The sequence below is a fragment of the Cottoperca gobio genome, chromosome 13 (genome assembly GCF_900634415.1).
Source record: "Cottoperca gobio chromosome 13, fCotGob3.1, whole genome shotgun sequence".
NCBI classification, from domain to species: domain Eukaryota; kingdom Metazoa; phylum Chordata; class Actinopteri; order Perciformes; family Bovichtidae; genus Cottoperca; species Cottoperca gobio.
Window position 1 is genome coordinate 16,624,490 of NC_041367.1, and position 16,832 is coordinate 16,641,321.

Sequence of the window (16,832 nt, forward strand, 5' to 3'; positions counted from 1 at the left end):
AGCAGTGGGCGGAGAAATGCTCATCACCATATGGTTGCCAGTCACTTCTTTTTGATGCACAGTGTCTTTGATTTATTTAGTTAAAGAAAGTGCTGTAAAATGTTTGCCAGAAAGAATGCACTTGTTGACAATGTTTTAGCATTTCTTTGCTTTGGAGTTTAGTGTCTGCTGGCTGCCTAATGGTTTTCCTGACGTGCGTGGAATCCCTGTCATTAGAAATCTGCATATCTGGTCAATTTAATTGGATCAAAGGACCGGTTCATTTAAGTTATTTGGTCAACAGAGAGATTGTTTCCTACATGTCTGGACTGAATCTGGTGCCACAATGACCTCGATAATTCTGTTTTGGCAGGTACACGTTAGGTAGGTTACCAATGAACTATGCCTTTTTTTTAGTTTAGTTTATAATCAAGTTTTATTTCACGTTTTTACTTTTTCTTATTTTATTCTACTTTTAGATGCAACGACGCTTGCAACTCAAACTAATTCCTCATGGACTTTGCAATTCATAGTCAGAGCCTGTTAGGACAACTGAAAACCAAAGAAAAGACCACTTGTACTCCGAGTTTCACCAAAAACTGACGTGTGTTCAGTGTCCCAGTGTGTGTGTGTGTGATAGAAACCAGTCACTGCGCCTTTGAATAGAATTGTCACTGATTACTGGTATTTATTATAATTACCCCCTACTCATGTCACCAATTGGAATCTTTTAAAAGGAATATAATGGTGTTTTATTGAATCAGCATGTCCCTGTCCTTCCTCTCGACCGCCTCGTACACATCTCCTCTGAGCATAAATAGAATAAATAGGAAATCTTTAACCAAGAGATCCTCATCTGTCTGCAAATCAGCCGTTTTATTGAGTCATTCTGGTTTAAGTGACTTGAAAAACCTGAAGGTAACTATTGCTTTTGACAATAGTTCCATGTAATTGCTTTTTTAAATTATATGGGTTTTTATTTTTTAAATTGCATGAATTTGAGTGATATTGCTCATCTGTAATGTGCAGTTGTTTGCATTATTGTGGCCTGAGCCTTGCTGATTGGACACACAATTTAGGCCTCAAACAAACCCCTTTAATCTGGTAATATCTCACATTTTTTCCTTGCACTAGCTCAAGTTTACCTAGCACCTGACATGAATACCATTCTCCAAATAATCAGACGAAATATGAGAAAACTAAATAGGATCTGTGCTGCCCTAATATAACAGCAGCACTAAGAATATATTACCCTCTAATCCAATATGAGCCCTTGTCAGCTGTCTACTAGAATGATGTTATAGTTTCCTATAAAACTGTTATCAATCCTTTTATTTTTATTTTCCTCCCCATCTTATTTTGAATTATGCCTGTCAACTTTCCCTTTCCTTTTACAAACGAAACACATTCTCTGTAGACGGGGGTGTTAACAGCGTCAACACTGTCTCCTTGAGGAAAGGTGTGCTTTCAATACCTATTTGAAAGAGAAGAGAATAGACGATAGTCCACTTATACATTTATCTTACTGCACTTAGCTAGTCTGAAGCAGCCATAAATAATGGTGCTCCTGTTTCCTGTAGGTTATCAGTGCAGGAAAATTAGCTTTTAAAATGTGGTTTGAAATCCATTTGGGTGATTGATGGGTGACGGGACTAATAAATTGTGGCAGTTTCTAGGAGGCCGGCTCACAGCCATTCTTTATGGTTGTCATGAAGCCAGACACATTTGATGTAGAAAATCAGGTGGTCCCAAGCCACCTCTGCTTAATAAAGAATGCTATTGTATGGACAATTTGTTGTTGTTACACAGACGACAAAGACAACTAGCTTTCTACTGAAATGGGAATTATATTTTATCACCTTTACTGAAAATATATTGTCTGCAAAAAAGGGATCAGACTCTATTGTTAGTATTTGCTATATGTTAAATGGCTCAAATGTGTGCATGTGCTTGCCAAGTACCATTTAACTATATGGTTGTGGGTCCCATATGAGTGAGGATGACACTCATTTTGAGAAAACATTCAACTTAAATTTGCTTTCTTATTTCCCACCATGCTTTTAAGATGTGAATGAGGTATTTGGTGGATCGCTGCCACCTCAGAAAGCCCTTATGTTAGAGCTCAGGAGCTCCCAGCTTAAGATCTCCACCAGAAGCTCAATCCTCCTGAGCACTTTTCGGACCACCCTCTGAGAGGAAGTTCTTTCAGCACAGGACTTTGGCAGAGTCCAAATCCAGTCAAGCACTGACCACATAGTCTAAATTATTACAGGTCCTATCCAAATATCAGAATACCACATTCAAACTGAAACCATCTGCACGGGACAGATCAAAGGGAAGATGCATCAAAATGTTTACATCCAACTCATAAACCATTACAACTTGAGGATTTGCTTTGTTGTGCATTTGATTGCTGTTAAAGACATATAAATGGCTCAACGTTGTTCTCAAATGAGTGTCCTTAAGCAGAGCAAATAAAATGCGTCAAATGCACTTAATACTGTTATAAGGAAATCTTCAAAGTGCCGGATTTATCCCCCACTGGCATCTGCTGTCTATTTGCACTAAGAATTAGGGGGACATAATCTTCAGCAGTAATCGCCCAGTTGCCTACAGTGGATTTACATTTTTCACACTGTGTAATCTTGCATTTACAATATCATTTACGTGGGTTTCTCCTTTCAACCCACTGACATCTCTCTTTTCCTCCGTTAAGCTTTGAGGGAGATTGACAGGGGACAAGCTCAAGGCGTTGAGTCTTGCTTTGCATACAGCGACTCATGATACTTTGTGCATACAACGAGCGCACACACACATACTCAATTTTGATTGATACTTAACTGAAACTGAGCTCTTGTTGCTGTCAGAGCCCAGCTAAGTCTCCCGAGCCTCTTGATTTCTGACATTTGTAGATATTATATTCATGGAGTAAGGAGGCTGTATTTTGTGATGTGATCCCGTGTAACACTTTAATCTGTTTAGACTGCTTCAATTCTGTGGCAGAGAAGGAGGCAGAAACCATACAATGCAATAGACTGCCTGCCTGCCAAGATCCTACTGTGTTCTGCACGGCCTTGGATTTGGTACATACGGTACCAGATCCAAGGTTTTATTTGGAGCTGTTTTTAGTATTTTTCTTTTGTATAATATGGAGGCAAAGACATTTTTAGATAATAGCATAAAGAGTTGTGTTCTTCTCCAGCATGTACTTCATATGCGGTGCGGGTAATGTTCTCTCCTATCCACACATACTGTAGCTGTTGAAGTTCAACACAATGAAACAGCAAGGCCATATTTATTCCAATTTGGCTGAAAATGAATAAAAAATGAACCTCATGCCAGGCTGATGTAATCACATCTTATCTTAATGTCAACTGGACACCAATTATTCTAATCATCACTATTTTTTATTTATCCATCCTCCCTATTAAGCGAAAATTAAAGACTGTTTCTGCTGCATTTCCCTCTAAAGGAAACATAAAGGCTTTGAAACAGCTCCAGCTATTGCACACTTGGAACAAGCAGCACTTAGTAACCGAATGCTGGTCCTGGTGCTTAATGGTTTGCATTAGCTGCAAGCAATAAAATTATCCCAGGTCCTCACTAATGTTGGAATAATCATTTACAAAGATGGTTACCACATGCTGGAACTGTTTTCTTCTTTTTCTCTTTTTTGTTTTTTTACGACCCTAATTCGCTGTTATTAATAATGAATAAAAATGCAATTTTCAGGCGGGTTGCTGCAGGGGCTCTGGGAACCATTTCAATGAATATTTCAGCACATTATTTTAATCATGCCTCCACATATGCAGGGAGGGGGCTTGTTTTATAGGCTCATGCCTCAACCGCCCCAAGACCCCGTTCATTAAACCCCACGCTGTCTGCGTTGAGGTTCCTACCTTTGATTTACAAGACTTGTTAAAAAACATTGTAAAAAAAGAGGCAAGCTGTGCCATTTATACTTGTAATTTGATGCTGTATTTGTTAATGGGAGTGCCTGTGATTTATGTGTGCTGCTGCTGCTGCTGCTCCCTGCTGTTCTGATACTATAGGCTTTAGCAGAGCGAACATTACTGGGCCTCTGCAGAGCATGCCACTAGTCAGCCTAATAAATCTGCTATCTGTGACCTGATTCTCTTCCTCAAGATGTTTTCCCCTGATAAGCAAGTGGCTGCTGTAATCAGTCCATCACTGAGGGGTGTGTGTGCTTCATCTAACCTGCCTGTCTTCTTGTCTCTCTCATAGTCAGCTGCACGACTTCTGGCGACTCGACTACTGGGAAGATGACCTGCGGCGGAGGCGGAGATTTGTCAGAAATCCATTTGGCTCCACCCACTTAGATGTCACATGCAAGTCACTGCAGGAGTATGGTGAGTTTATCATTCCTTTGATTAGAGTATTTATTTAAACCCATCAAAAATAAGGGAGCTGAATATTCAAGGACATCATTACCCTATATTAAATGTAGAATATCAATGTTGCCAATAAAGCGACACAGAAAAGGTATTAAAAGGGCCCTAAAGTTAGCCCAGGCTTGTCCATATAGTTTAGCATATTGCTTAAGCGTAATTTTTTTATAGGTGACATATTTATGAGTCCTGTGAATTGAACATGACACATCCATTTTATTGCATTTTTATTTCCTTCACAACACATACTCAAGAACAAATTGGATCTCTCCCTTTGCCTAAAACCTTTTTTTTTCCCTTCGCCTGAAACTTTTTTATTGACCCACCACCAGTGTTGCCCACCTTGTGTCAATTTTGCCTGTATGTCATGCATCAGCAACTTTTAAAGGAAAGCTGCTTAGTACTATTAAACACCCTTGGCCCTTCTCTCCCGTCGGTAATTGAATAGCTGAGCAAATGTATTAACTGCACAAGGGGGAATGTATTGATTCAGAAATTAATGGAGTAAGCTGCTTCTTTACTTTTATAGAAAATAGAAAACGTGCAATGCATTATGGTCAGCGTACATGCATAATGATCATAATGTTCACTGACCTCTGGCTGTCTCAGTGTTGAGCAACTGAAGTTGTTGGGTTCAGGATGTCATTGTGTTGCTTTGCTAGCTCTGCCCTGACTGCTGTATGAAGTTCAGAGCAGCACTGTAGATAAACGCATGCCAGCTGCTGCCTCGGCTGCAGGTGGTCCATATATGAGACACACGTGCAATAATTGCATGTCTGCTTTAGATTTTGTGGGGGTTCAATTGTTTTTAGCCATTAACTAATTGTGTGGGCTCTTGGAGATACTTTGACACTCCTGTGAGGAAGACTCGAAGAAGCAAATGTTACAACATTATCACTTTTAACCTGCTTAAAAGTATTAAAGGCTTTTTAAGAACGTCAATATCATCTGCAAAGAAAATGCATTGCATTGCATTAACATTATCGACCTGTAAAACGGATCAAAACATCAATAGAACATTCCTAAACTACATAATCTGCCTCGTGTCTGATCCTCAACTCGCTAATAACTAACAAAGGTGTATGTAATAAATGATGCCTTTAGTTTATACCTTTTCATTTCTATAATCTGTTTTTGACATTTACTTATGTTTTGTAACAGCTTATTTACTTTTATGATTTTTTAAATTGTATTTTATTTTTATTAGTATTATTTTGTAACTTAAGATCAAAATAAAGATAATTAAAAAATATATTTTATTCTAAAACTCTGCAAATGCATTACTTCTGGTGGAGACTCAAAGGTCTGTGGTACTTTTAGGTGGTGCAACAAAGGCTAACCGACTATGGGATGCCACAATAACAATAATATTTCTGTACATAAACATAAAACACATGATTTATGTGCATAATTTGGATGAAATTACTTCAATACTTGTATAAAAGTGGTGGACAAGATTTTACTAAAAGCATATTCAAAGTCATTTCATCCATTTCCATTGCTCCATCTGCTTTGTCAGTTAGCATCGCCCATTGATCTCTTTACCTGCTGTGCAGTTGCTCAAATTGGTATATGTGTGTATTATTTCTTATGTGATGGATGTCCTCAAGACAATGCCACAAACACATATCATATTAGTCCATCAAAACACTAAGATGGGCTTTGTTTCTGTTGTTCGACATTAATACCTCAGTGTAGTTGACTGAAGACTTGTTGAAGTCCTGTTGGCAGGCAGCGGTTTTAATGAGCAAAATAATGTATAAACTTGTCAAGTGAAAGGGATCGCCTGCGGTCGGATGGCCTTCTTGCTCTCCTTGAGAGGTGAGCTGCACTTTCAGGATTTTTCCAGCGGTCTTTGATGTGGTTGCACGACGGAGGCCAGATTTTGTTATGAGTTCAAATGAGAAGGATCGTTTGTTCTTTTGTAGAGCTTCAGTAGATTTCGTTGGCACTGACAGTTGGCAGTTTTTCTTTTAAATGTACTGTGACAGTTTGTCCTCCTTTTTTTCTTTTTTTATGAATATTCATTTTTAATTAGCATGGTATTAAATATAGGACCTGACTTTAGAAGATAACCCTGGTGCAGAGGCTCAGAGGTTGGATATCCATTAGTCATAACATCTAGACTTTGTTCTTGATTTGACAGGGACTCTATTGAACTTTTTAGTGGGTTGCCGGCTGCACCAGACTAGAAAAACAAAGAGGTTGTTTGAGTTGGCCCTTGAGAGTCATTATTAAAGCTTTAAAATCTGGGAGAACCAGTAGGTTGTCTAAATTGAATACAGTTTCTGGTTTGACAGCAGGATATCACAATATACGCTCAGCCACCATCTTGAGCTTGAAGAGGGCAGACTTACACGGTTGTGTTCACAGTAAACGTCAGTCGTACGAGCTCACTAGGGGAAAATGAAAGTAAGCAGGAAAGTTTACAGAGTACCGTGAGACTCGCACAATCTGTGTTTCTTCGACGTTACAAAATATAAGATTATTTGCCATTTTAGGTGTTGGATTCATTGTTCTGTTGATTTTTCAAGATATATTACTTGGCCAATTATATTTGCCACTTGCTTTAAATTTGACCTTTTCTGTAAAATACATAGTTCAATGCTTTCACCAGAACTGTCATATACCAAGACATTCAACATTATTCCTAGAATTATTCTTTGGAAACTTTTAAAATCGAGGTGATATATTGGAGAAACAGTGTAATCTTTGTAATGCATTTTGTGCAAAGTGTGTGTGTCAGTGTGTGTGAGAGTGTGTACATTCATGAATGTGTGTGATGTGAGGTTAAACTCTGCCTCGGTGTCTATTAGCAGCATTGACAGCTTAGCCAGCACATTCAGTCTCTGCCCTCTGCCTGTAATAACCTGCCCTGTTACAGCCAGCCACGGCCCAGTATCAGAGTATATTGTTAGGTGATTGGAATTGGGCAAGCATGAAATGGAAGTCACGTTAATATTGATCCAAGTGTTTAACGGGGTGTTTTACCTCCGGGTGTCCTTGCTGTCTCATTTCAGGTGAGCGGCTTCTCTCAGAGCTGATGGCCTCAGGCGGAGACCTTTATAGCTCTTTAGAGGCTCCGGTCTCGTTATGTGATATTAACCTTCTCCAGCTTTACAATCAAAGATATTAAACTGTGACAAAGGACATTTACTAACATTGCAAATCCGGACATTTGAATGCAGCCTCTCAGTAGTAAATACATATATATATAAATACAGATATTCTCAGAAGCGGTAATGTGGAGTAACGTTCAGGTCCAGATGTGGAGATGAATAGACACTGCTGTTAATGTTTTGATGGAGAGAAGATGAGGTTGTTTGTAACCTCTGGCATCACAGTAGACACGCACTGCACATCCCAGGATATCTAATAAAGAGCACCCCAAGGAAGCGTCTGCACTGTATAAACTCCCCTACATCAAAGTTATAATGTTTACTTTTAAAGTCTCAAAACAGATACTCTGCAAAACGGATGACTTGCATCACAGGAAGTCTGAAGTTGTCATTTTCCCCCCCCTCATTTCATCTTTCAGTGCAGAGTAAATAAAAGTGAAGAGACGGAGGGCAGAATTGCATCGCCCTACCGGTAATGCAATCCCATGGACTGGACTTTTTCTCTCCATGTGGAATGTGGAGCCCGTGGAGAGGGAGCGTAGGAGGGCAGGATCTGAAACAGACAGAGTCTGGGAAACGGAAGAGATACATTTAAAACATTCTATAGAGCTCACGTTATATAGATGTTAGAATGACAGCACAGAACTGATGTACATTAAAAGATAGTGCAGTAAGTAAGCTATGGAACTGAGGGTTTCACTAATGCATGTTATCTACAGGGATCTGACAGAATGAGACATAAAACAGAATAATTCCTGCAAAAGCTCCAAAGTTTAAGCTCTTCTTCCAAGTCTTTGTTTAGAAAAAGGTTGAGATAGCTGTGTGTCTTAAGCTGTGTCCAAAATGCTGCCTGTCATATCAATAGACAAACATTCAGTGATTTCTACAAGAGGCCTGCATTTGTACTTTTCCAGCATTATCCAGATCTTGCTTCGCTGATCCAACCTCTCAAAATAAGCAACACATACGTATGCTTGTTTTTATTTATAGTCGTGTATATTGAATTAACCAAAGCATTTGTGAAATCAGCTTTTTTTTTCTTCTCTCTGGCAGAGAAGAACCCATACATGTTAGTTGAACCTTAAGTGAAACATTGTGTTGTGGATTATTTTTGAGAAGTGACCGTGAAGTGTTTGAGGCAGGGTGTATAATACATAGGAGACTTCGAAAAACTCATGCTCGACTGAGGCTATAAAAATGAAAGACCAGTGCCACAAAACTGTCCAGCAATGCAGTACATGAAGAAACATGGAGCCTTAGCAACAGTATTATAGTTGATTCAACAGTCTTTTAAAGGCTTTTCAACTCTTATCTATTCCATACTGAATAGTAAAACTACTGAACAATGAAATATTTCTAATAAAGCGGAAGCCTGTATCTCAGATTATAAAGTATATTTGATAGTATAGTAAAGTATATTGGGCTTTAGCTTGTTCACCAAATAACACATTTATTGTATTTCATCACTCTGTAACTATGTGGAAGATTATGTATTTTTCATTTATGATGTTAAAGACACAACTCTCGAGCTTTCTGGAAAACTCTCAGCGTCAAATGTCTAATCTCGCCCCTCTGCTTCTTGTATACAAACATACAGCCCTTTTCTCTATTGGTTTACACTTTAGAATCATCCCTCAATATGTTGTATCCTGGGTCCTGTTTCAACAGGAGATTACATTAAAGACGTAAAGAGGCCATTTCACTGCATTTATAACGCATTGGATTTTCAGGATTGTTTTACTTTAACTAAAAAGATTTTTTATTTTAAAATATATCAGTGAAGGAGGTTTGTAAAATGACCTTAACAGCACAGTACTGAAGCTACTGAAACTCATGTCAGTAGCTTATTGTAAACGCTATAATGAGCTCTTTCTGACTCCAGGATCAATCAGAAAGATATGTTATACTTATTTTGTATCAAGACCCATCGGGTCATCCTTTGTGACTCAACATGAAGATAACATTATAAAAGAAGTCCAAAATGTCACCCCCACAGTATGTTGTTTTTGTTTGTTTTTTAACAACGTTTTTAGAGTGAGAAGAATTGGGCCAAACAGTCGATTGGTAGACACCCTACAAGGAACTCTGGAGGACCATGGATCCTTGTTGAACCCCAGTCATGAGTGCTCAGGGGCGTCCTCCATTGGTCACAGCTGGCAGGTGTTTATCAGCCTCCATTGGGGTCATGAAAGCTCTGAAATGCACTTTACTTAGTGTAATTAGTGCACTCTGAGGCAGTTTTAACTCAGTGATTGAACAAGAGGACCCGTGAGACTGGTGATCGGTGGCTTCTCCTGGCACTGTTCCTGAAGGGCTCGAGAGTAGACATGAAATGAAACGGCTGTGAGAGTCAACAGCAGTGGCTTGTGATGGACTGCTCACTTTGTAAGGTTTCATTTAGATGCAAGTTGGTGTAGCATCATTCTGCAGTGACACAGCGCAGGCAACATCATTTTTCCTTTCTTTAATTGATAAATATAGAGTTTAGGGATAGAGTTTCAGCTTTCAGCTTCTCACACCATAAAATCAACTGTACCAAAATGTTTAAATCCTTCAGTTGGGGCTGATTGGATATGCATATATTATCTACCCCAGCCTGCACTGGTCTCTCTTGTTCTGTTTCATCCGAGGTCATTCATATGAGTTATATATCAGATAATCAAAGGGCCATTCCCTTTGTTTTGCCATTTTGTGGTCAAGGGTGAACACGTGAAAATATTTGCAATCAGTCTGCCTCGACACCACGGCAGAGCAAGTCCTTTAATAGTGACAAATGGCGTCCCTTTTCACAACCGCATTTTTAATACAAGAGTGTCTCCCATTCAACGGGCTATCACTCATAAGAACATCACTTTTCATGTCAGCACATTTTCTCCTTCATGTCATAGCTCCTCATTTCTTGTTATTTATGTATAACCACATTACTTTGTCAGTGAGAACAAAATTGCATTGTGGGTAAAGCAGAGCCCCCCCAAGCTTTAACCCCCCCCCCCCCCAACAAAATAGTTGATGTTGGTCATTTGCGTGTAGAAATCAGCGTGGTTTATTTATTCTACTCAACCCTGTACAGACTTGCCAATCAGAACATCAGCCTGTGTGCTGAACTTTCTCTCATGTTCTTGGAGCGTAATGATGGTTTACAGAATTACAGTTTTAAGTTTCACTTCTACTGCTTTGATCTCTGACCGCTGGCTGGCTTTTGCCTTTAACATTGCACAGAATTCATTTCCGAAACGCACAGACCTCTTCGCTCCGTCTGATGAAAGCACTCTAGATATGAGACAGAGCAGGAAGCAGACTTTTTTTCTCAGTAGCAGTGTTGACAACAGTCAAATGTGACCTCTTCAAGACAAGGTACATGTTCCTCAGGGGAGGGAGAGGCAAATTAAGAACTGTGCTGAAAGGAAACATGTCAGACGGGTGTCAACCACCTCCCATTTCATGATATCTGTTCCTCCTTTCATACACGCAAGTTTTTCCTCTGGTTATTTGCTACATTGGATTTCAGAAAAAACTATTCACATAAATGTTCTGAGCAGCCGTGTGGCAGGCACATGTTGGAGATGGGCTGATTTAAGCGGATAAATGTGTTGCGAGACTTCTTTGTTTTGCAGGATGTATGAGCACATCTTATTCAATGAGAGCGCTCCACTATAGCTATATGATGAAGTCTTGGTGTAAGCAGCTTCCTAATTGTGCTGTCTGTTCAGTCTCACTCTTGTCAAGTCTCCAAAAGCTACAAATGATATCTCTAATCGACTACGAGCTTGAGCTGTATCCCCCGACTCAGCTGTTGGTCTTTCAAGATACAGATAGCGTTTCATTTTTGACCTTGTCTAAAAATAAAAGCTGAAACACCTCTGATGTTCAACCACACGAAATGTATTCAGTGAGCAAACGTGTGTACCCTGACATTCTTTCATATGCAATGGCAAGTACATTAGTGAGCATCTCATATCAGGTTCATCCTGCATATATTATGTGTTTCAGGCAGAGACTCTCTCCATGCTTTATTTATTTTTATATATTTTACTAGATGTTATGTGTTTTAATAGCCTATAAAAGAAGATTATTTAGTTTGAACTTGCGGATAAGCACAAACTTCATTCATGACGCCTGGTTTAGTTATTTTGAGTTTAAATGTTGTACTGCATTTTGTTTTACACCAGTAATACTCTCTTTCTTCCTTTCTTTCAAATGTAATCTGAATTATTTTTAGTTCTTCTCACACTTATCATTAGTTGCTGTGTGTGTGTGTGTGTGTGTGTGTGTGTGTGTGTGTGTGTGTGTGTGTGTGTGTGTGTGTGTGTGTGTGTGTGTGTATGTGTGTGTGTGTGATGGATTCAGGGGTCATCAATGTCTTTTGGTGGGCGTGCGAGTGTTTTGTTTTTTATTATGCTGCTGCATTTCTTTTGTACTAAATGTGTTGTATGATTTTATATGTGTTGGCTATGTGAATTACTAAACGGTGCTATATATTGTAAATTAATTTGCCTTTCTTTCAAAGCAAGCTTTTGCTCAATCAGTAATAGTAATAAACCATAGCCAGGTGTCCATTTGGTGACATATACTGATCTGAGCTGTAGAGTTCACAGTGCAATATTTAGTGATTTCTCTTCCCCACTTTTCTTTTGACAGGCACAAAGGAGGACGAGGTGGTCAAGTCTAAGAAAGTCTTCCGCACCCAAACAGTTGTCAGCCAGAACCCGGAGACCGAGCTGATGCTGGAGGGAGACGAAGATGCCGTCAGCCTGCTGCAGGAGAAGGAGATGGACAACCTGGGTGGTGAGTCAGCACACCTGTACCTCCATTAACCCCAAGTCAAATCACCTCTGCTGGAGCATCAGCGTTCATCTTTTATCTGTCTTCTTCCTAATTGCAGGCGTAGTTACAGTATACAGGATTAATTAAATGTTGCATTGGCAACAGTACAACTGAAAGGGAAAATCTTAGGTATTGGGCTATTATTTATTCATCTAATGTATTTGAGGTGTGAGTTTAAAGGCTGCTGTGACTGTGTCTCTGAGTTCTGATCTGCACAGCTTTGCTTTGGCAGCTACATATTGTTTGGTCTGATAAGTGTCCTTCTCTGTTTTGTTTTGGATCTCAGCGCGGTTCCTTCCTTCCTCGAGTGAGGATGAAAGTCTCCTAAAGTTAGACTAACACCGGAAAGATGATCAATCCAGATGTGTCCCAACTCATATTTAGGATTTCAAAAAGCAATGAGTAATTATTGTACTGCTCGCTAAAGCTTAAATTTACAGTGGCCTCATTTAACCTGTCATCTGACCTAATAATATATCCTCTAAGGCTGGGGGACACCATTCAAAAGCTATTTATACAAATTGAGTCATTGTGTTTAGTTCATGTTATTAAATTCATTTTATACTTACTTAACAGAGCAATATTAATTAATGGAAATGATACTGTCCAATGGCAGTATATCAGTCACTACACTTAAATAAGACCATAGGAACGTGTGTACCTTATTGTAATGAAAGTGATCTGAGGTAAGACACCTGACAACACGACTCGTCTTATTCTTATAAGATGAAGATATAAAATAATATATATGTATAAAAGATAAAATATTATAAGATCAGATGCAATTTTCCATTTCTCTGAATTAAACCCCTGCACAATAACAACACACGATCAAACGTGCGTATCTCCATAAATGTTTAAACGGAATTAATCCACAAATATTTGGATAGTTAGAAATTATTTTTAGTTAATCAAACTCTAGACAAATGTATTTTTCCAGTAAATACAATCCCAATACAGTTACATGGAGAATCTGAAATCACAGCAATTGTCTTCCTCATTTAAATGAATTAATGTATTATATTCTAACTTAACCTCGACGGACCTTGCCAAGAAAACTGCATATCATGTTTATCTTCCGTATGGATGTGTGCACTTGGATGTTAAGGGAGAGCAGACAACAACTTAATTATCCAGCAGTCAAACTAACCCTCTTTCTCTCTACTGTGGAAAATCATTAAGAGTCTAATTGGCCCTTAACAGCTGAGGGAAGACAATATACAATATTGAATCTTTATTAGTCTGTGATTTATTTGGCCCATGTGATTGTTATTTGTTTTATTTTTTGAATACAGTATCTCAACCTTGTTTTAATACTTTGCCAGACATAATTCAGTCAATAGTGCAGCCTACTGCCAAGGCGATGGTTTCCCAAAAAATCTCTGTGTGTGAGCCAAACTATCAAGCCAACCTTCTGCTGCTTTTCAAATAACTGCCATGGCTTTAAACGGTAAGATATTCAAGAGTTCACTTGAGTTTTGAGTGTAGATCAGAGGAATGCTTCCCTATACTCTTCAATAAAGCCACATCTTCACTTAACACCTCATGCAAATAAGTGGTGGTTTAAATAGGAAACAGTCTGTTACTGGTTTGGTGCCTAAATGAAACAGGCTTTGTAGAAAATAATCCATTACCAATTTCAAAAAACATCTCCTATATCCCAGCGACGAGGATAATAAAGCAATAAAGACGTAAAGGTTTCTCCTCTAATGGTGAGAATGATGATGTCTAATGTTAGAGATGTTCCTCTTTTCAAAGACATTACTAATACTTGCTGGATTGTCCTCAAAAAGAACAAAACTGAACAGCAGAATTGTAAAATGTTCTCTGTTTGGTAATGGAATTGCAATAATACTCTAATGTTATGGATTGTGTTAGTAGGTTCTGCAAGTTAAATGACTCACAGTCTACAAAGCAACATGTGTTTTAACTGAAGTGTCACAGGTTTGATGGCATAATCCCTCCAGGTGACATTTGTTATGTTACCAAAATATCTTCACTAAACCAGGGCTGCATCTGAAACATGCAACAAATATGTACGCATGTATGTAATTGGTACAAATTGTGATTTTGAAAAGTGTATGAGAATATATGCAAAGAGACTCTAGATTCCCAGACACGTGTGGACATTACCTAGTTATCACGGCTTAGTATATGAGGCTCAGGGTGAACCAGGACACTGCTGAGCAGTGAAATCCCCTCTAAGATCCAACAGATGAATCTCAGAGGAGAAGGCTAACCCTCCTCTTTGTCCCTGGGCCAGCAGGCAGCCAGACACTCCATGTCTGTCAGATGAACCCTGCACTGCCCAATCAAAGAGCAAGACAAGGGCTACAGTACAAGCAGAATGTATTCTCCTGAGAGAACCAATGTGACCTTGTACAAAACAGAAACGCTGAGATTGAATATTTGTGATACATTTATGATATGTGACCAAAATTTGAAGGTGGGCATTGACTTGGAATATGTGCTGAGAATGTAGATGTTGAATCATGTGTTTACCAATAGGGGTGCTCCCTCACACTGTAACATTTGGGTAATTTTTTCACCAGGATGCACCCACTGTACCTAATCTCAGGCATGAACAGCCTTAATGAGAGATCTGGGACTAGATCTTTGTCAACAACAGAGCTCCTCCTGCCAGCCTTTGGGTCAGTGCCTGCTGCTGCTGCCAAAGGGGAGGTGCCTGCACTCTAGGGCCCGGGCAGTTGTGGTTACTGAACCTATGATTAGTTGTTCTCCCCCACAAACATTGGAAATGCTGTCAATGCTTGCACTGGCATTAACTGATCCTTTCTGCATACACATGTCCAAAATCCCTCAATTTAAGATGAGCATGTGAAAGAAAATAAGTGAGGAGTCTGAGCCTCGCATGGCATTTCTTATACTGGAACCGTGTTAGTATAGTATAGTGTGGTTTAGCAGCCACAACCATTTTGTTCTGGCCTAATTTAGCCTTTCTGTATCCATTTAAGTCCCCATTCACAATTCTGATCCCTTGAGTAGTGACATGTTTATAAAAAGGTAAAACCAACAAAACATTTCTAAATGTGTAATCATAGAAAAATTGTGAGAAGAAGACAGTGTTAGTCTGCTTTTTCCTGAAGTTTCTTGTGTGTTTGTTGTCGTGGTTTTTAATTCAAAGGTCTATAAGTCCTTTATTAATATAAACAGAACATGGGTGACAAACTACCTTGTACATTTTCATTATTTATATTAAGTATTGAAGTATTTCTATTTTAATGTAATTATTTGATGCTGCTGCCTTATTAAACAGTTTGTAGAACAATACATATTTCTACAGGCTTGTACGTGTATATGTTATATGTTGAAAGATAAATGCAAGCTTCGAAAACAGTGGAAAAAATGACCACTGCTTCAGTGACTCAAATGAACAAGAAGGCACTGTGCCTCAGATACTCAGCATACAGTAATTGCTGCAGCTGTGCATGCGCGTTAGTGTGTGTGTGTGTGTGTGTGTGTGTGTGTGTGTGTGTGTGTGTGTGTGTGTGTGTGTGCGTGTGTGTCTACTATAAGTCAACATGCACATGTTTGCAAGTAAATGATAGTGCTCAGGTGTGCAAGAAACCCGTTTCCACTTGTATTTCTCTCATTTTGTAAAATATAAAAGCACTCTGCCTAATCAAACACGCAGTCCAGCGGATGGATTGTGGGTAGTAATAATATACCCATCTTCACAGCAGTTCTCCCAAACTCCCACAACACCTCACTTCATTAAATTGGCCTGTCATTTGACAAATATTTGCATTTTCATTAAAAGAAAGACCCAACAGCCGAGCATTCTTAGATCTATCTTATATACACCACTCATCCTGTGTAACTTGCCCTTAATTTCATTATTCTCGTGTAAACATTTTAATACCATATAGCCTAATTATGGAAGGATCCCAGAGGGGATTACTGCCTAATCCTCTTCCTCCCCATGAGCAATGGATGCAGTGGCTTAAGGCTTCAGGCTGGTCTCTTTCTCTCTGTGTAGCCCTTTAGGGCTGCAATACAATGCATCAGCCCTAAAAGTGTTATTTTTAGGAAAAGGTGAATATCCTTGTAATTTGGGGGCTGGAGTGAACATAAAAACAATCGCAATTAGCTAATAAGAATAATAATAATAATAATAATAATAATAATAATAATAATAATAATAATAATAATAATAGTAATAATAATGATAGTTTAACTTGTAAATGTCTTGCAATTTATTTATTTATTTAACTTGTTTATGTTCTCTTCTTTTATAAACAGACAGTAAACGTTATTTGAAATGCAGTAAAACGGGTTAGTGCCAGTATTTACTCTACATATGAAGCTTGTAAGCAACGTGTAGCGCCGGGACTGATAGCATCAGCAGATAGGATCACTGTTAATGGACTCGAGCTACGCTGAGGAAAACATCCAGAGAGGGCGGTTTGCAGCCTGCAAGAGCGATGAAGGGGCGCTCTGGGAGTTGAGACCGAAATCCACTTGTATTCCTGTAACACTA

General features: G+C 38.9%; 1 protein-coding gene across 3 annotated transcripts in view; it reads left to right on the forward strand.

Moving 5' to 3' along the window:
* LOC115017536 (neurobeachin-like) overlaps positions 1-16,832 on the forward strand; it is a 183,874-nt gene that overhangs the window by 106,489 nt on the left and 60,553 nt on the right. For all 3 annotated transcript variants that reach the window (XM_029446066.1, XM_029446069.1, XM_029446067.1), the window contains exons 38-39: positions 4,225-4,349; positions 12,146-12,292. In XM_029446066.1, coding sequence (XP_029301926.1) covers positions 4,225-4,349; positions 12,146-12,292 — 272 coding nt within the window. The remainder of the gene's footprint in view (positions 1-4,224; positions 4,350-12,145; positions 12,293-16,832) is intronic.